Source organism: Saccopteryx bilineata, chromosome 5, assembly GCF_036850765.1.
Source record: "Saccopteryx bilineata isolate mSacBil1 chromosome 5, mSacBil1_pri_phased_curated, whole genome shotgun sequence".
Classification (NCBI taxonomy): domain Eukaryota; kingdom Metazoa; phylum Chordata; class Mammalia; order Chiroptera; family Emballonuridae; genus Saccopteryx; species Saccopteryx bilineata.
The window spans coordinates 188,417,017-188,443,714 of record NC_089494.1 but is presented as its reverse complement, the minus strand read 5'-3'; the positions used below and the strand labels follow the sequence as shown (position 1 = coordinate 188,443,714).

The 26,698-nt window shown below is 34.8% G+C and overlaps 1 protein-coding gene across 2 annotated transcripts in view; it reads left to right on the top strand.

Annotated features, from left to right (window-relative positions):
• The window catches only part of GRID2 (glutamate ionotropic receptor delta type subunit 2), a 1,655,975-nt gene that overhangs the window by 1,452,563 nt on the left and 176,714 nt on the right, over nt 1-26,698 (top strand). For both annotated transcript variants that reach the window (XM_066279539.1, XM_066279540.1), the window contains one exon: nt 21,991-22,157. In XM_066279539.1, coding sequence (XP_066135636.1) covers nt 21,991-22,157 — 167 coding nt within the window. The remainder of the gene's footprint in view (nt 1-21,990; nt 22,158-26,698) is intronic.

Sequence of the window (26,698 nt, the reverse complement as noted above, 5' to 3'; positions counted from 1 at the left end):
CTTGGGTATTCTGGAACATGTCCTGTTTACATGCCTTTTGCCTTGTTTTTATTTCCTTTCCTCATTGTTCTTTTATAAATTCAAAGCCACTACATTAGCTGATGGCCATTTTTAGCTATGGCATTTTTGTAACTTCAATTCCAAGTACTGAGGTATTTTTGTATGCTGGCAGTTTCCAAATTTATTTATATATATATATAAAAGACCAGTAATTGAAACTATGGAAGATTAAACCAACCGAATGATGGGTTTTTGCTGTATTTTTGTGGCTTCAGTAAAGCCTCTAAAGTATTTCTTGTAAAACGCTTACTGGGATTTGTTCTATTTAATTTCTGACCAATGTATAAGCTTTTACATCTTTATTTTCTCACTTCTGGGCCAAGAAGTTGGTGTGCCACTGAATTGTGACAAGTGATCACCATATAAATTCCTTTTTAATGCTCTTCTGCAATGTGTAATAGACTGTGAACTACCATCATCTTGAAATGTCATCATGTTTCCACAACATGGCAAAGTAATAATGTGAACATGCTGAATTTAGTAATTTAAAATCTGCTGTGAGCAGTGAATGATATCACCAATGCCAACTCATAATCTAAGAGTTAGTTTACTCATTTTTCCACTTGATTTTATAAGAAAATCTTGTCATTCTATTTTTCAGGCAGGATTAAGACATTACGTAGGCACTTGTTTAATAGTCAAATGCTGAGTTTTCCCCTCAACCCTCATATTAATTTGTTCCACCTTAAAGCAATTAATTCAGTTCAGTTTCGTCTGTACAATGAATCTAGAAAAAGTCCTCTGCCCTCACAGTGCTTTTGATATAATTGGGATTCAAAATGCATACGTATGAAAAAGTTAATTAGAAATGGAAGGCATGAACAAGTTCAAATCCTTAGGTTATGTGCTAAAAATGGGTGTTCTCTAGTGGTTCTAGAAGGGTGAAAAGTCATACTCTTCCACAGCATCCAATATCTTCTAATTATAGTCACTAGCCACATGTAATCACTAGTCACTACTGAAATTTTAAAAAATTAAGATTAAATAAAACATGAAATTTCATCTCTCAGTCACATTAGCCACATTTTATATGTTCATTAGCCATATGTATCTAGTGACTACAATATTGGACAGTAAAAATATAGAACACTATATTCTATAAAAATATAGAAAAATATAGAACAATAGAACATTTCAAAACATTCTATTGATGTCTGGGTGATACTTACAACTTGATGTGTCTTTGGTCTATGCTGCTCACAGAAGATGGTTTAACTCAGCTATTTCAAACCTTGTTCATCTCATGGCACACATAAACTAAGTACTAAAATTCTGCAACACACACAACATATATTTTTTACCAATCTGACAGGAAAAATAGATATAATTTTGATTCATTCACTCCAGGTGGCTATTGTTGTGTTAGCTGTTGTCATTTTTTTTTATTAGGTCAGTACCCCTGATAAATAGTCTGGTATTGAATGTTTTAAAAATTGTTATGGGCCCTGGCTGGTTGGCTTAGTAGTAGAGTGTCAGCCTGGCGTGTAGGTGTACCAGGTTTGATATCTGGACAGGGCACACAGGAGAAGCACCCATGCTTCTCCAGCCCTCCTCTCTCACTTCTCTTTCTTTCTTTCTCTCTCTCTTTCTTTTCTGTAGCCATGACTCAATTGGAGTGAGTTGGCCCCAGGCACTGAGGATGGCTCCATGGCCTCTGCCTCAGATGCTAAGAACTCAATTGCTAAGTAATGGAGCAGATGGGCAGAGCATTGCCCCCTAATGGGCTTGCCAGGTGGATCCCAATTGGGGCACATATGGGAGTCTGTCTCTCTGCCTCCTCTTCTCTCATTGAATAAAAAAAAATCTTGTGGCATAGTGGTTGGATATCGCTGATTTAACTTAATAATGGTACTTTATACATCTTTGTCTAGACAAAACACTATGAACTCTTTGTATATGTTAGAAATATTGAGCTGTCACAAACTGTTGTTATTACTTGGTTCTTATCAATGTTGAGAATTAGAGTATGATTGTTGAACAAATAGAGAGCTCAAAGTATGGTGATCTTATAAACAAACAAAAAACAAAGGGAGAGAGAGAGAGAAATAAAGTAATTCTTCATAAACAAGAAGTATGCAGCCCCTGGCCAGGTGGTTCAGTGGATGGAACATTGTCTCAATACACCAAGGTTGCAGTTCGATCCCCAGTCAGGGCACATATGAGAAGCAATCAATGAGTGCACAAGTAAGTGGAACAATGAGTTGATGCTTCTCTCTGTCTCTCTGTCTCTGTCTCTGTCTCTCTGTCTTCCCCCTCCCCCTTCTTTTTCCCTTCCTCTCTCTCTCTCTCTCTCTCTCTCTCAAATCAATGGAGAAAATTTTTTTTTAATTAAGAAGTATGCATTGCCTGACCTTTGGTGGCGCAGTGGATAAAACATCGACCTGGGATGCTGAGGTCACCAGTTCAAAACCCTGGACTTGCCTGGTCAAGGCACATATGGGAGTTGATGCTTCCTGCTCCTCCCCCTGTTCTCTCTCTCTCTCTCTCTTTATTTTTATATAAATAAAATTTAAAAATATATAATAAAATAACTCTCTTCTTTTTAGAAAAAGAAGTATACATTATGTCTTGCTCCTGATAATAGTAGACCCTGTGCTAGGCATAGGCAAGGCGATGTTACTTGAATGAAAAGGCCACAGTCCCAGACTAGCAGGAGTTTACAGTTAAATGAGGTTGAGCAAAATGAAAAAAATGCAAATGTAATACAGTGTTCTAAAGTGTTATTGTAGGAGCACATACAAGGTGCAGTGGGATCATGTAAGAGGGACCCAGCCTGGAGGTCAAGGAGAACTTCCAGGAGTAAGTGACATCTAAACTGACCCCAGCTCGGACGAGGTAGGTAGAAATTAAAGATGGTAGGTGAAAGTAAGCCTGAGAGAACAGGATGGACAGAAATTATTGCAAGCAAAAGAAAATGAATATCTAAGAACTAATGGCAGAAAAGAATATAAACTATTTCAGAAATTCTAAGTATGAGAAATAAGAACAAATGTTGTTAATGCAAAAAGTGAACCCAAATGAAGATAAAATTGATTTCTTATGAAAGTTGAGGTATCTAACTTATTTTAGGATTTGGTTTATTTACAATATAATTTCAGAAGGAAACTTTCTACTTAATATTCTTTGAGAATTAGCATATACAAAGTGGTTGGGAAAGAGAGGTATATATGTATCATTTGCAATAGCTAGCAATTTTAGCACACATTTTTATACATCTGGGTTTTTTTCCAAGCCTTTGCCATTATAATTTTGCATTAACATATTATTCTGATTTTCTTTTTACATTAAGTGTGTATCAATGGCTCTCACAGACTGAATAGAAATAAGTCAGTTATTAGAGCAAGGTAATTATGAATATGTAATTATGAATATACAACACATAAATATATAAATCAACATAATGCATAGAAATGTATAAATCAATATGGAACTTAAAAGGTAAGTATTATTTTACTATAAATGTTAATGATGTCATTTAAAAATTCTAAATATAAATAAAAAGTTAGCGTGCAGAGGACCCGGGTTCGATTCCCGGCCAGGGCACACAGGAGAAGCGCCCATTTGCTTCTCCACCCCTCCGCCGCGCCTTCCTCTCTGTCTCTCTCTTCCTCTCCCGCAGCCAAGGCTCCATTGGAGCAAAGATGGCCCGGACGCTGGGGATGGCTCCTTGGCCTCTGCCTCAGGCGCTAGAGTGGCTCTGGTCGCAACATGGCGACGCCCAGGATGGGCAGAGCATCGCCCCCTGGTGGGCGTGCCGGGTGGATCCCGGTTGGGCGCATGCGGGAGTCTGTCTGACTGTCTCTCCCTGTTTCCAGCTTCAGAAAAATGAGAAAAAAAAAAAAAGTATTCCAGTTTTTTATTGTACACCCCAAAACAGTAAATTTGTCCTTATGTAAATTAGATCGCAATAAACCAAACTTTAAAAACAACTTCTTCAATCACATACTTATAAATGGGTGTAATTTTTATGAAGGTATAAATAGAACTACACATCCAGTTTTAGAGCATTGGTTCTACTTTAGGTTTGCTTTTCCCCATTCTTATCTCCTTCTCTATCTCCACTAGTATTTCTCTACCCTCAAAAGGTAACCAATGGAATATATTGTGTTCTATATTTTTCTACAAGCACTTCTAATATTATAATAACATGTATATGCATATTCTCCTAAATTTATATAACTTTTTGTTGTTTGTTTTAAAAATGAATTGCATTATAATTTACATTATAATAATTCCTGTACCTTGCTTTTGCCCATTCTGCAAATAAATCATGGAAATCTCTTTATTTTTTTTCCATATGAGGGTTCGGAAATTTTTTTGTAGGAGCCCTTGCCCCAGCTGGAAATCTCTTAATGGCACCTTGCATTGCTGTTGTAAATTCCTTTTCATATTTCCACAATGGTTCATGGTGGGAATGCATGATCATTCAATTATTGATGAGCAGCACTACTGTTTCTAATTTGGTGCCACAATAAACAATGATGCACTGAGTATCTTTGTACATTAATCTGAAATTTTTATTTCCCTTGGGTAGAGTCCTGGGAATGGAATTGCTGGGCCAAAGTCATCTTTTTTAATTTGAATAGGTTTTCTTTTGGAAAAGGCTATAACATTTTCTCATTTCCACTAGCAATGAGTGAAAACACACTTTTCAATGCATCACCACTAGCAATAAATGTTAATGTTGTCAGAGCAATAGATATAAAGTAGTAACCTACTGTTATTTTATTTGGCACTCACCTAACTATTCAATGAATTTTGGTGTTTTCATATGCTTGTTGAACATATATATTTGTTCCATTCTGAATTGCCTCTTCAGATTATTTATCTGTTTTTATTTTGCATCCTCTATTCTTTGTTTGCTAGTTAGAGAAACAATGTATACTTATAAATACCAGCACTTTGTCCCCAGTGTTCCTTTTTTGTTTTGTTTTGCAAATCTGTTGGGCTTTTGTTTGGTTTGCGTGTGTATCTTTTGCCATACAAATGTGTTTGAAAATGTTTTATGTAAAAAAATCTGCTTTATATATTTTTTCTGAATTTCATATGTTGGTTTAAATGTCTTTCCCTCTATTATATAGGCCAGCCTAGATTTCCTTTCATGGCTCTTAGAATTTAATTTTGAACTATTTAGTTCAACTGAAAACTATTTTTATTTGGGATGAGAAAAATATTTCACATTATTTTCTCTCACATAGTAAATTATGACAACATTCATTAATTCACCAATTTTTTAGAAACAACCTAGAAAACAGTTACACCAGACAAAAAAAAATACATAAAAATATAATGTGCAATAAATAATTATACATACATGGTATTACGTTAATATGAAAATAGACATGTATTGGAACTTACATAGTATTATGTATTATTCATTTATCATAAAATGCTATTATTTAAATAAAACAATAAGACTATTTTACTGAACTCTCAAATAGTTGTGACTGAAGTAGTACTAATTAAACAAACAATATATGTGATTAAAATATAACAATATTTTAACATGGTTTCTTTCTGTTCTCTTATAAAACAGTTATCTTTAATTTTTTTAACTCCTTAATATATTGAAATATTGTGACTATATTTATGACATATAAGATGTTTTAAAAGGGAAACATAGATACACTAGTGCTATTAACTATATTTAATAACAAAGAGCAATGACATATTTCTGTCCCATAACATGGTAGGATAATTTGACTCCTTCTTTTCCATTTCCAATAGCACTTCTCTGAATTGCCTGCAACCTTTATGAAATTCTCTTTTTCTATTATACAGTGATAAAACTGAATATATTTAAACATAAATTTCGGTTTGGTGTGTGCTCTGCTGTTATCAAGCCCACATTATACTGATTCTGCTGTCATTGCAGTGTAATGACATCAAGCTAAATATGCTCTTAACAACAGAGGTTGATCATGAAATACTTAGAAATTTACTTATTAGCAATAGCAGGTATTGTAACTTGTATAAATAAGTTCCCAGCTCTCCAAAAAAAAAAAAAAAGTGTTCATATAAGCTTGCTTTTAAGACCAAATCTTGTTGACTGTAATCTTTGCATCAATAAAGTCATCATATAGGCTAAATATGGCTAAGATAGCCACCATTTATAGACACTCTGAAGCACACTGAATGTCATCGTAAGTTAAAATTCTTTTTTTTTAGGAAAATGATGTTAGGATATACAAAGGCAATTTGAATTTGTGAACTCAACACTGGATTCCAAAGAAGTTACAGTTTTTGTAAAGAAATTGAGAAAGTGCTATCTAACTCGGTTAACATCTACTGTTGTCTATCTTTTTTTGTTGTTGTTCTGAACTAGTCTTATTTCGAAAATATATGTTATTTTTTTTACTGTAAATTTTTGTCATAAAATTGAACAACTCAAGTGCAATCAGTTTATCTTTTTCTAGGCACCCTCTGGTTTCTTCAAAAATGATCCAACAAGTTTGGAAGGACAGCATATATTTTCTATTTTACTGTAACCCATTTTTTCTTTATTGCCATCCTGAATGTATTTTCAAATTAGAAAACGTTCTTGTCCCACAATGGGAAATTGTGATTTCGTGGCAATCTAACATGTTAAAAATGAATGGCCACCTTGTAGGCACATCTAAGACCATCTTCTTCCATTTCTATTAAATGAATCTGTTTAAGTGTTTCTTCACATTGTGAGAAAACTAAAAAGTACCCCAAATTTTAAATTAAAAAAATTTCACTGTCATAGGTAAACAAATCCTTCCACCCCCTTTGTTGCAGTATTATAGATAAGGTGCGCAGAACATTTTGCAGATAAGATCTTTTCATTTTCTTTGATAAGAAGTTCACCCACTAAGTGGAATTTGCCAAAATTTACATTGCTATATCTACAGAATATTCAGAGAGAAATCTTGTATTTGGATATCAGTAGACTTTTATTATACAATATTATTAAAATCTTTATAGAAATCAAGAAAATAGTTTGACACTACTTAAAATCAAAATATGTAAGAGTTAGAAGGATAATTCCTTTGTGTATGGTCACTATGTGACATATAACTTAATGTGGAAAACATGAAATCTGAAAAAAATCAGCTCTACACTATAAAGATTCAGCTCATCTGTTATCAAATTTTTCTCCTTTTGTTTTTTCACAGCACACTTTATTTGAAACTTTTGAATCAGAAAAAAAAGCTTTACTCAGTTTCCTAGAGCTACCAGGGGAACAATATAATAACAAATGTTTGTTCACATGATATACTGAAACTAATTCCACAGCTGTTATTTTCATTTATTTTCTCCTGTGGACAATTTATTTTTTTCCTTTTTATTGAATTTATTGGGATGAGACGGTTTGACAAAATTATTCAGGTTTTAGGTACAAAATTCTACAACACATCATCTGCACACTGCCTGTGTGTTCACCACCCCACCAAGTCTCTTTTCATAACCACTTATCCCCCTTGGGGGCACAGCTGCTATTTTCCACTGAGCTTCGGTGTCTTTGCGGAGACACACAAACTTCTGATTCATTTAGAATCTTGTGAGTCTTTCCCATTCCCTATTCACACACCAAATTACAAATTTGTAAGGCCTGTGGCTAGGGCCATGCAAATTCACATTGAATTTGAGCAGATGGTAAAGGCACTGTGTAGCTGGAAAATGGTGGGCCATTCCATTTATTAGAGTCAGTCAGTCTTGATGGACAAGCAAGCAGGCAGGGAAAACCACTTCCCTCTCTCAGGGCTTATAAGCAAACAGGCTGGGGGGAAAAACCCTTCTCTGGCAAACAGAAGCAAAATATGGCCCCTTCCAGTGGCAGCAGGCAATCCATAATCTACAATCTGCTGCTCTGAGGGCAAGCACCTGCAGCCTTACATAGACTTATACACATGTGGTGCTGCCTCATGCTCATGCGCCAATCAAGCAAAGTACAAGGGAGCAAGCCTTACACACTTGTTTGCCAACAAAATTCTTTTCTGCATTTTTCACAGCACCTTGTTTTGTTTTTTGTGTCCTATTATAATAAGATAACACAGTCAAAGTCTGGGTCATTCTCATATTAGTATATCATCATTCTCACTTTTATCATCTGAACTCTTAGGAAGAAATGATTACAGTATTCACAATGTTGAAAATTAAATTAGCATCATCTTGATACCAAGAAAAACAGTTAATTTACAGGTAAAGATCTATTAACAGTCATGATTACATTGCACTCAGGTTGTACCCTTAAATCTTAGCACAGAATAATGGATGATTCATTACTGTCAAGAGCATGTCACAGTTGCCAACATAAGCATTCAGGAGCAAAAATAGTGACAGCCACTGCAGAAGACAGATAATCTATGATATATCCATCTGCTACAAAATAGTCACTTTCAGCCCCTATCCTATAAACTGTATGTATTTTGTCTATTTCCCCAAAATGCATTCTACTTGTTCTTATTCATCTTTCCCTCGTCATGAAGACTCAAGTTTGATTGTTGGATTATCCTAGAGATTGACAGCCTTGTTAATTACAGAAGATAGAATGCCTTCTGTTTTCATGGGCTAGTAGTCTAGGAGAAAGTGATTCAGAATACCCCTTCTGATAACCTGGAGGAGCTAGGGTTCTGCAATCTCCTGGTCTGCCCCAAACTCCAGGACTGGGAGATCTCTACCAATTTATTCAGCTCTTTTCTGGAAAATTTAAAAGCAACAAAACAAACATATTTATGGTGACAAATGAAAGGAAGGCAAGCAAGAGGATTTGAGGTCCACAGATTTCTATAAATCACACAATCCTCCAAATTCAGTTTCTCCATTGCTTTTCCTTTGAGGTTCCACTGGCATTCTCAAGCACTCATCCAACAGGAAAAAGAGAATCACCAGTTCTTTCCCACACAGAACTTTCTTTCCAGAACTCCAGGCTTTAGTAACCTTTGCCTTCTACTGTAGCAGCCATTTGTTTGAAAATAATGTTTCCAATGGAAGAGAAGGAAGCAGTGCTCAGTTTTACACATTCCCAGAGTGCTTTTAAAAACTTAAAAAAAAATTTTCAGTAACCTCAGAAAACAGAGGCAAAAGATAAGATTTACAGGTTTTCTTCTAAGTTAAAAAGTTATTTTATAAATAAGTTGATATTTATTTTAACCACATTTATACCTTCCTTGTGAAATTTGTGCACTGTGATGCCTATCTTGGAACACAAGTTCAAATTTCAAAATAAGAGCAGATAAAATATGATAGGTCAACAATTAAGGCAATAATAAACAAAACCATATATATGTTAAAAGTCAGTCTTAAGAACTAAAATTTGGACTTGGGCATAATTTATTGTGCTGGATAAATTTATATGAATTGATGAATGATGCTAAATTATTAATTTGCCTAAAGTGGGACCACCACCACCTAGAACTATACATCATAAATATTAGAGCCATTCCCATGTTAAGGACTTATGTGTGCAATAAATTATGAGGACTAGTTTAGATATCTGGGTTAATCATAATTCTTCACACCTATAATTCACGATCACTTTATCCCCCACTGACCATTAGTTTAAGTAGTAAAAAAAAAGTTAGCAGCTTAGTGTGCAAGGTTAGAATTTGTTTCTCTCCTATTGTTCTATTTTTTTTAAATTTTAATTGATTTGAGAGAAGGGGTAAGGGAGAAAGAGAGAGAAAGGGAGAGAGAGAGAAACACTGATTTGCTATTCTACTTATTTATGCATTCATCGGTTGATTCTTATATGTTCCCTAACTGGGGATCAAACCTGCAACCTTGGCATATAAAGATGATGCTCTAACTAACTGAGCTACCCAGCCAGGGATTCCACATCAGTCTCCTAATTATCGTTTGGTGTCCAAAATTAATAAATATCTATCCTGCAGCCTTTATTTTAATTTTAAAAATCTCTGCTTTGGTTTTAATCCTGAAAATCAGAAATACTTAGCTAGCAATAGTCACAAATTTAACAGGCTTCAGGAGTCCAGAATTATATAAAAGAGATATTCATTCATTCCAATAATTTTGACAAATAAGCAACCTGTTTTCTAAAAACTCAGCTCTTATTTATATTAATAATGTTATCAAATCACTTTAAAGGAGTAGCATCCTTTTTATGGCTCTTGCCACATAATATGTTGCATTATTTTTATTTACATATTTCTGAAACTAGATAAGCTATGCATTGATGACAAAGACAAACATATCTCAAATGTTTTTGCATTTTTATAATATATCTCCCAGAATTATATCTCTAATGTAGTGAAAAAGGCATAAACAATAAATAGCCTTGACCTCAAATTCCAAATCTATGACTAATAATTTGCACAATTTTTTATCAACTTTTGTTACTGCACTTATGAGTTAAGTATCACAATATCAGTTTTCCCACAGTGTAAAGAACAAATAAATTTAGGTGTAGAAGACATTTTTTGAGTGAAGATATATTTTATCAATGTTATTTATTATCATGAGGAAGAAATGGAGGACAGTGTGAGGATATTCCTCCTGCAGTAAGGGGAAATCTTATCTTACCCTTTGGTTTAAATGTCATCTTTTCAAAATCATTCTCAATGGGGTTCTTTTTTTTAATAAGAAAGGATAACCATTTATGTCTTTCAGTAGCGAGAGATTTTGAAGTGAGCATTTAAGGAATTTTCTAAAATTAAAGATTTGTATGAGAAAGAATATGGTTTTCAAATTAAAACCAAAGTCATTGTGATGACAGGTAGTGATGAAAGTAGCAAAAGTTTCTTTGTTTATGGCCTTGGCTTCTGCGGTTATTAAAGGAGACTGCTGCTTAATGAATTGTAAAGAAAAGTACCTTCAGCGTTAAATCATGATACAGAGATGTTGGAACAGAGGCATACAGGACACAAAGACTCTACAGTGGAAGAGAAACGTGCTATAATCATAACACGGTGAGAAGCATAGGTGTAAATTTTCCCATCCTTCAGTTTACTTGGCAAGAAATGCAAATATTTGAGAAAATAGCATGGAATGTTCACAGTTCTTCAACTGACAGATGGAAAATTGCAGAAAACTGGAAGGTTGAAAGAGTGTGCTTGAACAAGAAATGGTCTCCAAAGGATATCTATATTTAATCAATTAGGCAATGAAGATAAGGAATTAAATACTTGGGGCTTTCCTGTACAACTATTTCAGTTGCCAGAGCGTTGGAGCAGTCTGTCCTGATTCAATGAAAATTAAGTTTTCTTTAAATCACTTTAACACTTCAAGTTTCTTTTATGGCACTTACTATAATATGCTTTGTGTTACAGCAACTAGTACTTGACCTATCTCCACTACTCAGGGGAGGGACCCAGTTTTTACTCACTTTCAGGATTTTAAAATTAATGCATAATGATTGTTAGTAAGGTGGAATTCAAGGAAAGATTATGACAGAAATGGAAGAAAACTTAGCTCCTAGCATTATCTTAGTGAGACATTTATCACAGGCTATTGACATCTCAGCACTTCTATGAGGACCCGGTATTGAGCATCAGTAGCTAGCAAGGTCCATCAATCACCACAGCATTCTGGTATTTCTCCTTTGGGGACCAGAGATTGATAATATTGGAGATCGATGTCACTTTGGATTCTTTTCCCTTCCTCACAAATGAGGACTGGGGGATGTTGACATGATGTTCTCAGATCCACTTTTGCCCTCTGTTTAACCTGGTATGAAGCAGTTTACTGGCATGGAATCTACTGATAAATAAATCAATGGCCCGTGATTCAGCTGCTTATCCAAACATGACCTCAAGAACCAAGACTAGTTGACAATGTTTACGTAATATCTGTCACCTAGAATTGCAAACTTTCTGTACCAAATCTTCAATTATGTATTCTGTTGAAAAGTAACTCTAGGTTTTGTTGATGAGTTATTTTCTAGGTAGTTTTAATTGATTTTTAAAGGCCATCCAAAAGACAGTGATTGTTTTAGTAGATAAAAAAAGGCCAGAGATATGTTTAAAAGCTAAAATAGTTTAGACTACTATGTATGCAACATTTTATTGGAAGTGCAACAGGCTATAATCATACAGTTTCAATGCTTCTTTTTTAAAAAATGCATTCACAATGCTTTGTGAGATTAGAATTACTAGAAACATGGATATAAAGGCTATGATAATGTTACGGTACATTTAAATAGAGTTCTGCAGTTCACAAATTGTTGCAGTAGCAACAATATTAGTTTGCTTTTTTAAAAATTTTATTTATTGATTTTAAAGAGAGGATACAGAAGCAGGAAGGAGGAGAGAGAAACAGGAAGCATTCACTGGTTTTTGTTGCTTCCTGCATATGCCTTGATTAGAACAGCCCACGGTTTGCAAACCCACGATATCAGCAATCCAGGTGGGTGCTCCATCCACTGCCCCACCACAGGTCAGGCCATTAGAACACTTGTCTAACAGAAAGGCAATACATCCACAATAAGGGAGGGTCTCTTGATGATTTAAAGAAGCTGCAAGGGAGTCCAGAAAACCTGAGTCACTGTTTGAAACAGAAGAAAATAGTTGGTGATCAGGGGTAGAAAAATATGCTACCCCAAAATATGCCCTTCTCGTATATTGATTATTTTGAGCTGTAAAGTACTTGAAAAATAGCAAAAGTAGGGAGTGGCTTTCTCTGAACTTCCCTCACTTGCCTAAACATAAAAGGAACCCAATTGTCATAAATTTCCTCCCCAGGAGTTTCATCAACCAGAGAATAAAGAGTCTCATCAATGAAGAAGAAACCAGAAGTCAACACCACTCCCAGACAAACTTTGTTACGAGCTATCATACTTCCCATCCATTTTTTCTTTTTTCCCCTCTTTAAGTTTTAAAAATATTTTTCTTCCCACCCATTTTTCTAAAGGCCATTAAGTTTTCCTACAATCACTCACTCTCCCCTACGAGACCTACTTCCTCCTCCTCCTTCCCTATTTAGATGGTATTTAATACTAAGTTCTAAGCCACTTACTTAAGTTACTCATTTTTCTCTGACATATCCACATGAGGTACAAATGTTGACAAACTTGTTTATTTTCCTTTTGTTACAGAGGTCTCAGCTAAGAACTCAGAAGGGTAGAGTGAAAATTATTTTTTTCTTCTGTACAGTGATTAGTGCAAAAGATAAAAGAAAAGGAGGAAGGATTGAGAGATAATCCTGTGGCTATACATAATCAATGTAGAGAAAACCTACAAGAATTTCCCCTTCTCCCATACCAACTCTCCAAGAACCTGCCAGTTTCTATAATTATAACAAGCCTCATGTCTAGAATATTATTCCTGATTATCTTTCTCATTTTTATTAAAATAATTTTTTATTCAAAAATTGGTGCCCTGGCCAGATAGCTTGGTTGGATAGAGCATCGTCCTGATATGCAAAGGTTGTGGGTTCAATCCCTGGTCAGGGCACATATAGAAACAGATCACCATTTCTGTGTCTCTCTAAAATTGATCAATAAATATTTTTTAATTGGTATACATCAGCTGTCAAGATTGCCAGCGTTCAAAATTGTCAAAATGTTTATTCCAAGGCCTTGAACATCAACCATTCCAAGGCAATCAGTTGGGTTAATATCTGGAGTTTACATTTTTTACATAAGACTCCCCTGGTAATTCTAATGGTATTGAATTTAACATCACATTTAGGCACTGAAGCCTAGTTCCTAAGATAGTTTCTAGTGTTTAGTAAACTCTTCATGAATAGTTGCATGGAATTATTTCTTCAGGGAAAAATCTTTTATCTGTTTTAATATCTCATGGTTTGGTTTGGGTTCTCTTCCAAGAAGAGATGTTAAGTATTCACTGAGAAGAGGAAACTGGTCTAAAGGATTTAGAACATATTTTTTACAAAACTTTTATTGAGTATCTAATGTTGGCTTGGTCTAAGGAAATCTATTTAAAAGACAGTGAATATATTAAATATTTATTTACATTTTTATTCTTTACTTCTATGTTTAGATGTCCCTTTTTTTCCCAGTATCGGAAAAATACAGTTTAGCATGTTTTTCTAGTGTTGTGGGCTTTTTAAAAAATTGGCTTCTTTTTTATTATAATGAATTAATTACACTAAATACATATTGTATATAATATGACACAGTACTTTAATTTTGGTCTTTTTGAAATAATCACCTATCTTAATCAAATTTTTAAAAATATTTTATATTCGCCATACTGATTGGAATTATGGTCTGTGTAATAGAGTTTATATATAACATTTATATACCTTTATCAATTTTGTACATTTTTTGGTCTATTCCACAGATTTTCTATTTGCAGGCAAGTTCCATGCTATTTTATTTTTAAGCTTTACAACATTTTTACTACTCAGTAGTCTAAGTCTCTGATCATTATTTTTTATTTTCAAAATTTCTTTGCTGTTTTTTCCACTTATTCCAATTAAATATGCAAATATTTTAATAAATTTAAAAATATTCATTGGACATTTTATTTTGATTGAATTAAGTATCAAATAACCTGAGGAAAACTGACAATTTTTTTACAGTTGTGTGTTTATTTCTTTAGAAATATGTTGTATCTTTATCTAGAAAAATGTTCACTACTTCTTCATTCAGTAAAGTATTGAAATTTATTTACTCCCTAGTAATATATTATTAAATTTATTTCTTGGCATTTAGTGTAAATGACTATTTTTATTCACTCAAATTATATCTTCCTAATGTATTAATAGAAAAGCAAGATTTTTGTTTCCTGCCATCTTCTATGGGCTAAAATGATCACACTCATGTAGGGTTTTATTTTTAATTAAATTTATTGAGATTCAATTGGTTTATAATATTATATAGGTTTCAAGTGTGCCCACCACCCAAAGTCAAATCATCTTTTGTCACCATATATTTTCCCCCCTTAAAGGTAATAATAGGCATTATTTTATTGCCTTTAATGGTAATTCCATTAGAGTTTCAGCTTCCAAAAGGCTTGCTACATTTTTGAGATAGTATCCTGTACCTCATTAAAGAAGAATTTCTTTATTTCTACTTTACTAGGAGAATAGATAAATAATAATTTTCAGTTTTGTCAAGTCTTCTTGTGTCTGTTGAAAGGCCATTTAAAATTTTCATAAAGCCTAATTGATAAAAGAAATCAAGAAAGATACAAACAAGTGGAAGCATATACTGTGCTCATGGTTAGGAAGAATAAACATCATTAAAATATCTATATTACCCAAAGCAATTTATAAATTCAATGCAATACCAATTAAAATACCAATGACATACTTTAAAGATATAGATCACATAAAAATTTATATAGAACCAAAAGAGAACACGAATAGCCTCAGCAATCTTAAAAAAGAAGAATAAAGGGGGAGGTATCACACTTCCTGATATCAAGCTATACTACAAGGCCATTGTACTCAAAACAGTGTGGTACTGGCATAAGAACAGGCACATAGATCAATGGAACAGAATGGAGAACCCAGAAATAAACTCACAGCTCTATGGACAACTGATATTTGACAAAGGAGCTAAGGGCATACAATGGAGTAAAGACAGCCTCTTCAACAAATGGTGTTGGGAAAATTGGACAGCAACCTGAAAAAAAATGAAACTAGACCACCAATTTACACCATTCACAAAAATAAACTCAAAATGGATAAAAGACTTAAATGTAGGCCGTGAAACCATAAACATCTTAGAAGAAAACATAGGCAGTAAGCTCTCCGACATCTCTCACAGCGATATATTTGCTGATTTATCTCCATGGGCAAGGGAAATAAAAGACAGGATAAACAAATGGGACTATATCAAACTAAAAAGTGTCTCTTTTGCACAGCCAAAGACAATAAGAACAGAATAAAAAGACAAACTACACAATAGGAGAACATATTTGACAGTATGTCTGATAAGGGGTTAATAACCAAAATTTATAAAGAACTTATAAATCTCAACACCAGAAAGACAAACAATCCAATCAAAAAATGGGCAAAAGAAACGAATGGACATTTCTCCAAAGAGGACATACAATGGCCAATAGGCATATGAAAAAATGCTCAACATCACTAATCATTAGAGAAATGCAAATTAAAACCACAACAAGATATCACCTAACACCGGTCAGAATGGCGCTCATCAACAAAACACAGAATAAGTGCTGGCGAGGATGTGGAGAAAAGGGAACCCTCCTACACTGCTGGTGGGAATGCAGACTGGTGCAGCCTCTGTGGAAAACAGTATGGAGATTCCTCAAAAAATTGAAAATTGAACTGCCTTTTGACCCAGCCATCCCACTTTTAAGAATATACCCCAAGAACACCATAGAACAGTTCCAGAAGGAGAAATGCACCCCCATGTTTATAACAGCATTGTTCACTATAGCGAAGATCTGGAAACAGACCAAGTGTCTGACAGAGGACGAGTGGATTAAAAAGCTTTAGTACATATATACTATAGAATACTACTCAGCCATAAGAAATGATGAAATTGGATCATTTACAATAACATGGATGGACCTTGATAACATTATACGGAGTGAAATAAGTAAATCAGAAAAAACTAAGAACTATATGAACCCATGCATAGATGGGACATAAAAATGAGACTCAGAGACATGGACAAGAATGTGATGGTAACAGGGGGTGGGGTGGAGGGGTGGGGAGGGGGTGAGGAAGGAGAAGGAGAGGGTGGGGGGAAGGGAGGAGCACAAAGAAAACCAGATAGAAGGAGACAGAAGACAATTTGATTTTGGGTGAGGGGTATGCAGCATAATCAAATGTCAAAATAATCTGGAGATGTTTTCTTGGAGCATATGTACCCTGATTTATCAATGTCACTGCATTAAAATTAATAAAAATAAGATAAAAAAATAAAGCCTCATTTTTAAGATATATTATCCCAGTAACCTTCCAAATACTGAACTAGTGTTGCTCTTTCCTGTTTATTTATTTTTATTTTTATTTATTTATTTATTTACTTATTTTTGGGGTAGAGACAGAGAGAGTCAGAGAGAGGGACAGATAAGGACAGACAGACAGGAAGGAAGAGAGATGAGAAACATCAATTCTTCATTGCAGCTTCTTAGTTGTTCATTGATTGATTTCTCTTAAGTGCCTTGACTAGGGGACTACAGCAGAGCAAGTGACCCCTTGCCTCAAGCCTGCAACCTTGGGCTCAAGGTGGTGAGCCTTGCTCAAACCAGATGAGCCTACCCTCAAGCTGGCGACCTCGGGGTCTCGAACCTGGGTCCTCCGCATCCCAGTCCGATGCTCTATCCACTGCACCACTGCCTGGTCAGGCTCTTTCCTGTTTAATAATACTACATTATTCTTGTAATATATCATTAAAATCTACATACTTGCTGATGCTTTTGGAAGAACAAGTTTGAGATTTCTGGATTTTTCATATAGTTTAATAATCAAAATAATTTAGCTCTTTGTGCTACAAAAGTTTCTACTTCTGGAAAATATTTGATATTTTTTCCCCAATAAATTATCAAAGTGATTGATATTTTAGTTATATTTCTATAAAAGTATTCATATTATTTTTAATTTATTTCTGAATATTTTCTTTTATTTCTAGTCATTTGTATTTTTAGCTTTATTGAGGTAGATTGTCAAACACTTGTATATATATATTTTTAAGTGTTCAGTTTGATGTTTTGATATACATGAACATTACGATATTATCACCACATGAAGGTAAGTAATACATCCATCACCTCACAGTTACTTTTGTTTGTCACGAAACCATTTGAGATCTACCCTTTTGGCACATTTTAAGTACATATTAGAACTGTTAACTATACTCACCACACTCTACATTAAGTCTTCAGAATTTATTCATCTTGCTTAACTGATACTTTGTATCTTTTGACCAATTACTCTCCATTTTTCCCACCCCCAACCTCGGCAACCACCATTCTATTCTGTGCTTCTATTGAGTTCATGTATTTTAGATTCCACAGATGAGATCACATAGAATTTGTCTGTCTTTGTCTAGCTTATTTTACTTAGCATAATGTTTTCTGAGTTCATTCACGTTGTTGCAAATGGTCCTTCTTTTGTAAATATGAATTATATTCCATTATATATTCCTTTGATCATCCGTCCACTAATAGACATTTAGGTTATTTCCATTTTTTGGCTCATGTGAATAATGTTGTAATGAATACAGAAGTACAGATATCTCTTTGAGATATTGATTTTATTTTTTTTAGATATATCTCCAAGATTGGAATTGTTGGATCATATGGTAGTTCTATTTTTAGTTTTTTGAGGAACCTCCATAATGGCTGTACTAATTTACATTCCCTTCAATAATGTGCAAGTGTTCCCTTTTCTCCATATATTCACCAATACGTCTTTTTTGCAATGTCATTCTGACAGATTTGAGATGATATTTCATTTTAGTTACATTTGCATTTATTTCCCTAATAACTAGTTATGTGGAGAATCTTTTTATAAATCTTTGACCTTTTCTGTGTCCTCTTTAAATAATGTCCTTATCTCATTTTTTAATCCAGTTACTTGATTATTTTGCTATTGAGTTTTAAGAGTTCTTTATATATTTTGGATATCAATTCCTTATTAGATGTAGGGTTTGCACATTTTTTTCCCATTTCATAGCTTGCCTTTTTACTCTGTTGAGTATTTTGTTGGTTGTGTAGAAGCTTTTTAATTTGATGCAATCTCATTGGTTTATTTTTGCTTTTGTTGCTTTTCGGTTGTGTCTTATTCAAAAATCATTGTCTAAAGAGAGTGGTGGTTACCAGGGGTGGGGGGAGGGAGGACGTAGGAGGGAGGGAGGGAGAGAGTTAGGGGGAGGGGGAGTGGCACAGAGATAACTAGACAGAGGGTGACGGAGGACAATCTGACTCTGGGTGAGGGGTATGCAACATAATTTAATGATAAGATAACCTAGACATGTTTTCTTTGAATATATGTACCCTGAATTATTAATGTCATCCCATTAACATTAATAAAAATTTATTAAAAAAAAACAAAAAAACAAAAATCATTGTCCAGACAAATGCCAAGACACTTTTTCTGTTTTATTCTAGGAGTTTTATGGTTTCAAGTCTTTTGTGTAAAATTTTAATCCATTTTGAGTTGATTTTGGTATATGATATGAGATGTGGGTTTAATTTCATTCTCCTGAATATGGATATTTAGTTTTCCCAACACTATTTATTTATTTATTTATTTATTTATAGATTTTATTTATTCATTATAGAGAGTGGAGAGAGGGCAGGGAGGAGCAGGAAGCATCAACTCCCATATGTGCCTTGACCAGGCAAGCCCAGGGTTTTGAACCGGCAACCTCAGCATTTCCAGGTTGATGCTTTATCCACTGCGCCACCACAGGTCAGGCCCAACAGTATTTATTGAAGAAGCATTTCTTCCCCCATTGTGTCTTCTTGGCATACTTGTGTAAGATTAGTTGAACATTAAAGTATGGATCTATTTCTGGAATCTCTATTCTGATCCCTTAATCTCTATGTTTTTATGCTAGTAATATACTGTTTTGATTACTGTAGTTTTATAGCGTATTTTGAAATCAGGCAGTATAGTGCTTGCCACCTACTTTTTGTTCCTATTCAGAATTACTGTAGCTATTTTGGGTCTTTTGTGTTTATATATTAATTTCAGATTTTTTTTTTACCTCTGTAAGAAATGCCATTTGAGTTCTGATGGGAACAGCATTGAATCTGTAGATCACTTTGCAGTAGGATGAATATTTTAACAGTATTAATTGTCAAAACCATAAATATTGAATGTCTTTTCATTTACTTGTCATCTTTAATTTCCTTCCTCACTGTTTTATAATTTTCAGTATACAAATCTTTTACTCTTTTGGTTAAGTTTCTTCCTAAGTATTTATTTTATTTGGTTTTATTGTGAATGTTCCTTTTTATTTACTTTTTTGTATATCTCATTGTTTGTATATAAAAATGCTGTTGATTTTGAATGTTGATTTTATATCATGTAACTTTACTAAATTGTCTATTAGTTTTAACTTATTTTTGTTTAGTCTTTAGAATTTTCTACATGTATGATCATGTCATCTGCAGACAGAGAAAGTTCCACTTTTTCTCTTGTGATTTGGACCGTCTTTTTTCTTATCTAATTGCTCTGGCTAACACACAAAGGATTATTTTGAATTGAAGTAGTGACAGGACATCCTTGCCTTGTTCCTTTACAGATCTGGAGCCAAGTCTACAGGGGCACAGGGCTGCTTCTGGAACTGCATCCAGGACCAAAATTATCCACCCCACTTTGAGAAGGGCTATGGGCCTGCCTTCTCAAAGTAGTCTTCCTCGCTCTTGAACTCCAACACCAGAGTTTCACAACCTGGATCCCAAGACTCATAAGGGCACTTTTATTCATGGATTGCTCTCAAATTGTTGTTTCTGTGGGGGAATAAGTCTTAAGATCTCTTACACCCCTGTCTTGCTGGCATCACTTCAACTATCTGTATTTATATTTATTTTTACTTTTCCCTAATTTTATTTACTAGAAAATAACTTTCTCTTTCAAGAAACAAATAAGCTAAATATTTATTACAATTATTTTGTTTATTTAATAAATTTCTTAAGTTTTATACTTATATATAATTTTCTTTCTTTAAGTGAGAGAGACAGATCCTGCATCTGCACTGGGATCCACCCAGCAAACCCTCAACCAGGGAGTGCTCTGCCCGTCTAGGACATTGCTCAGCAACCAAGCTATTTTAGTTCCTGAAGCAATCCATCTTTAGTGCTTTGGGCCAATTTTCTTGAACAAATGACCCATGGCTATGGGAGGAGAAGAGAGAGAGAGCCATAGTGAGAGAGAGGGGAGGGGAATGAGGGGAGGAGAAGCAGATAGTCACTTCTCCTGTGTGCCCTGACAGGGAATCAAACCTAGGACATCCACATGCCAGACTGACACTCTACCACTGAGCCAAACAGCTAGGAGTATAATAATTTTTTAAATAAGCTTTATTAAAATTGCTTTTTATTTTTGATAAATTTGTAACGTGGGATATGAGTGATAACTAATAGATAATCACTAAAAGATATTATAAACAAACCAGAATAAAGTTGTGTTTCCTAATAATGACAAAGAAAGTTGGATAATTACTTTTTTTTCTCATTACAATTCCCCCCAAGGAGGTTTCTTCCATGTAACATTTATTTGGAATATAGGTCACTTGCAAAGAGATGATACATACCTATATTTGGTGGGAGCAAAAGCCTTCTTGGCCTAGAAGCCTAATAACTCACAGGAGCCCATATCTCTTGTAATGACTCCAAAAGCATTACTTTCATGGTCACCAAAGCAACAGGCCCAATTACAGGAATTACTGCATTCAGAGAAGCCTCAAGACATGGTTTCCTTTCATGCATTTATTGTTCTGCGAGTCCAGGTGACATTTACTACACAGGGGTCATTTTACTATAAGCAGTGTTGCCTGGAAACATTAGTTAACATTCTAATTTTATGAAGCTTCCAGGAGAACAGAATTATACATTAACCAAAGTCAAATTCTCATTCAGTATAGGTGCTTAGAAATATAGGTCCTGCCCTGGCCGGTTGGCTCAGCGGTAGAGCGTCGGCCTAGCGTGCGGAGGACCCGGGTTCGATTCCCGGCCAGGGCATACAGGAGAAGCGCCCATTTGCTTCTCCACCCCTCCGCCGCGCTTTCCTCTCTGTCTCTCTCTTCCCCTCCCGCAGCCACGGGCTCTAGAGTGGCTCTGGTCGCAACATGGCGATGCCCAGGATGGGCTAAGCATTGTTCCCTGGTGGGCAGAACGTCGCCCCTGGTGGGCGTGCCGGGTGGATCCCGGTCGGGCGCATGCGGGAGTCTGTCTGACTGTCTCTCCCTGTTTCCAGCTTCAAAAAAATGAAAAAAAAATATATAGGTCCTATTATTTTTGCACAATTAAATAAATACTATTTTATCCTGTCTATATAACTTAATATTCCTATATTAAATCCCATTTTCTTCTTTTGTTCTTCTTATTTTTACAGGTAAAATATGGAAATTATGCTTTTGTATGGGATGCAGCTGTATTGGAGTATGTGGCTATCAATGACCCAGATTGTTCCTTTTACACTATTGGGAATACCATTGCTGATCGGGGATATGGAATTGCATTGCAGCATGGCAGTCCTTACCGGGATGTGTTTTCACAAAGGTAAGATTTGTGTGTGGTCCAAATAAAAAGAGAGGAAATATAGGGGAAAAAATCCACTTGATTATCTTATCTAGTTTATTATATTTCATTTTCTTTGTTTGAAGAAGCATATTAAATAACAACAGAAAAGGTAGTTATTTGACATTCATTTCCTAAAACATGTACTGAGGTATTATTATTTGTTCCACATAAAAGGGGAAATATTACTGCATATCCCTGGTTATATTCTCAAAATATTGTTGTATAAAAGAAAGTAGTGTGTTAATATTTATTTTAGAACCTGTGCAGTTTGTCTCTGGATTTTTTAACTAAGTGCCAGGGTTAGCAAAATTAATTTATTTCTAAGAACACCACACAATATTATAAACTTCAGGACAAGTTAAAGTCCTGATGTATTGAAGTACATAATTATAAGGATATTGCCATCAGAATTTTGAGAAAGAGAAGGGTAAGAATATTATAGTCCATCACTTGGTATCAAAATGTATATGAAACTTTTTCACACAATTAAGGAGATAGTTTAATAAAATCATACCCACCTTAAAATCAGAATTTTCTATTATAAGTTGTTTAATAAAAAATTTTGAAATGTATATATAATATTAACAATATGTGTGAAAGGGTCAGGCCTGAGAGGAATTCACAAGATCACTGCATTCCATTCTATCTGCTACAAAGGAAGCTTGGACCTAAGAGAAATATCTTTCAAGTAGAAGTATATTCCATTTGACACTGATAGTACATTTTGTTTATTTTGTAGTATTCTTCTGCATATTTTCTAAATGCCAGTATGAGACTAAGAGAGAAGTTCTAGGTACTATTAATGCCCCAATTTCTAGGATTCTATTCCTCTACATTCTAGGATAACAAAAAGCCAGGTGTTTCGTGTTTTAAAAAAAATTTTAAATAAGTCATTAGTCCAGAATTTATGTTATAACTCTTCCTTTAGCTAACTAAAAATCTAAGCCTCTTTGCTTATATGCAAAACAGGAATTTAAATGAACTCTAAGGACCTGTCTTAATCAGATTTTCTGTTTAACAAACAACTGAGAAGTTATTTCTCAGTCATGAAACATAAGAGCTGTGACGTGATAAGTTCTACTGCAAGTTGTGGGTCAACTGCAGGTCTTTTTTATGCAGCTTCTTATTCCAGGGTTTAGTCTAGAGAAGCAGCCTTATCCTGGACAAGCTGCTTTTATTGCAAAGAGCAGTTGTAAAGGAGGCTAAGAGAAACATTAACTGCCCTGTGTGCTTCTTACATGAATGTGGCATATGTCACATCTACCAACTGACCACTTACTAAAGAGTCTCAAGGCCAACCCCTAAAATCAATGGGATGGGTATGGACACTACACATACAGGGAAGATAGGAATAAATAATTATGAACAATAATGCCAGGGGTCCCTTTTGGGTCTTAAAATTTTTAACTATAAGAAAAAATGAAGGATGTATATTTGGTAAGTATATTATTAAAGTATAGATGATGATTAATCAATCTAAGCATACTTATTAATGAGTAGATTCTAAAGTGATAAACTGGAAAATCAATTATGCCATAGAGAATTTACCTGAAAGTATTTGCCATCTGGTTGGAGATGTAAAACCCATGCATATAAACAATGATGTTTACTTACATACAGTATTGGTATTGTGTATTTATACTGTGTTAAATTGTGTGAATACCATGCAGAATAAAGAAGTTAATCAAAGGAAATGTGAATGAAAGTCCTCCAGAGGAGATGAGCCTTAAACAAGACCTTGAAGAATTAGTAGAGAATAGTTAAGCTGAAGAGAAAAATAAGTAATTCTTAGAGAAACAATGAGAACAACGGAATAGAATTAGGAGAAAACAGAATGTGTTGGGAACCAATAAAGACATCAAATTAATTTGAAAGAAAATTTGAAGTTTAGAATCCATATTGTAGGTCAGAAGCAGCTATAAGCACCTATTGTCTAGTTCTGGAGCCCAGGAGTAAATGGATGAAGGTGGCATTTAAGAGACAGTTAACTGAGTTTTGATTTTAAACAAAGGATGGATTCAAATAAGCAAAGACTAGAACAAACCCAGAGGCAAGAGATAACAAAGGCCTGGTCTAGACTAGATGTAGGAAAATGAGGAGGAAGAAACAATTAGAAGAGATGCTTATGGCCCTGGCCGGTTGGCTCAGTGGTAGAGCTTCGACCTGGCGTGTAGAAGTCCCAGGTTCGATTCCTGGCCAGGGCACACAGGAGGGGTGCCCATCTGCCTCTCTACCCCTCCCCCTCTCCTTCCTCTCCTGCAGCGAGGCTCCATTGGAGCAAAGATGGCCCGCGTGCTGGGGATGGCTCCTTGGCCGCTGCCCCAGGCGCTAGAGTGGCTCTGGTCGCAAAAGAGCAACGCCCCAGAGGGGCAGAGCATTGCCCCCTGGTGGGCAGAGCGTTGCCCCCTGGTGGGTGTGCCGGGTGGATCCCGGTCGGGCGCATGCAGGAGTCTGTCTGACTGTCTCTCCCCGTTTCCAGCTTCAGAAAAATACAAAAAAAAAAAAAAAAGAAGAAATGCTTCTAAGCAATAGAACTGAAATAGAAAGCATAATAGAATAAAAGGTGATACCAAAAATTTACTGTGGAAGACCACAGAAGAGTTTAATAGATCTTAACTTGAACCAGCTAGTCAAGAAAGAGAAAAAATTCTTTAATTGATATTAATAGCTTTTTCTTCACTGCAGAAATATTTTGTTTCTAGACCTAATTTCTGAGTCTTTAATGCCAAAAACAATGAGCCCCATTAAACCAATACACAAACATAATAGCAATTAAAGAACTATTTAATAAATGACATCAATCATTCCATTTATCATTATCCCTACAATGCTTTACTAGGAGAGATTTTAATTCTGAGGAAAGGTACTCCAGAGAATTGCTGAAAAGTAATAGTAATGATGGAGCATTATTTTTCCTTTGCTTGATTTACATTAATGAATGTTGACAATTTATATTCTCCCTTTCTATGGGGTTTCTTAATAATGACACTCTACATCTTGGTTCCCTGTACATCTGGAAGAAACGAAAGCCAGGAAAGAAACATCTGGCCATCGTGGGCGTGCCAGCTCATCTCTTTATACATATGTGCCACATTATTCTGTCACCAAAACTCTTCCTGAATTCAGAAAATATCTGTCTTTATTCCCTTTTACTATAGCCATTAGAAAAAAACATTTTTCTTTTAGTAACTAATTTTAAAACTTAAAAAGACCACATATGAGTGAAATCATATGGAACTTGTCTTTCTCTGACTGGCTTTTTTCACTTTGCATAAGGCTCTCCAGGTCCATCCATGCTGTTGCAAAAAGTAACATTTTCTTTTTTTTTATAGCCAAATAACATGCCATTGTGTAAATGAACCCCAGCCATTTTATCCACTCATCTACTGATGCGCACTTGGCCTGTTTCCAAATCTTGGCTAATGTTAATAGTGATGCAATGTATATAAAAGTGCATGTGTTCTTTTGAATTAGTGTTTTGGGTTTCTTCAGATAAATTTCCAGAACTTAAATTGCTAGGTCATAAGGCAGTTTTACTTTTAGCTTTTTCAGGTAACTCCATACTGCTTTCTACAGTGACTGTACCAATTTGCATTCCTACCAACAGTGCACATAAGTTCCCTTTTTTGTACACCCTTTCCAGCCCTTGTTGTTTGTCGATTTATTGATAATAGCCATTTGACAGGTGTGAGGTGATATCTCAAGATGGTTTCCTTTGCCATGTAAGAGCTTTTTAGTTTAGCATAGTCAGTCCCATTTGCTTATTTTTGTTTTTGCTGTCTTTACCTGAGAAGAAAGATTCAAAAAATAATACTAAGACCAATGGCAAAATGTTTATTGCCTATGTTTTCTTGGAAGATTTTTTAAGGATTCAGGTCTCATATTTAATTCTCTAATTCATTTTGAGTTTATTTTTGTATATAGTGTAAGAAAATGGTCTAATTTCATTTTTTTGCATGTATTGCTCTAGTTTTTCCAACACCTTTTATTGAAAAGGTTGCCATTACCCCCTTCTATATTGTTGCCTCCTTTGTTGTAGATTAGGTGACCTTACAGGTGTGGGTTTGCCAGTACTATGTTGTTTTGATTACTATGGCCTTGATACCAGGTAGCATGGTACCTCCAACTTTGTTCTTCTTTCTTAAAGTTGTGTGGCTATTAGGAGTCTTCTGTGGTTCCATATAAATTTTAAAATTATTTGTTCTATATATCCAAACTCTTTGAATACAGTCTATTTTCTCCCTTGCCCTACTAATTATTACAACATCTAGTGCTTTACTTTTATTTGGAATCAGAAAAGAACATTAGATCTTTGTATCTCCCCTTATTTTAATACTTCTTACAATTTTCCTCTTGGGTCCTTTCTCATGTTGATAAGCCCCTTAAGTTCAAGCTATATGTCTGTATATCCCTAGTGTCTACCTTGATGCTAGCAGAGTAAGTGTTAAATAACTATTTGAGAAATGAATAAAAGATACACCTAACTTTTAGAATTATTGTTCAATGGTGAAAAATGCCGT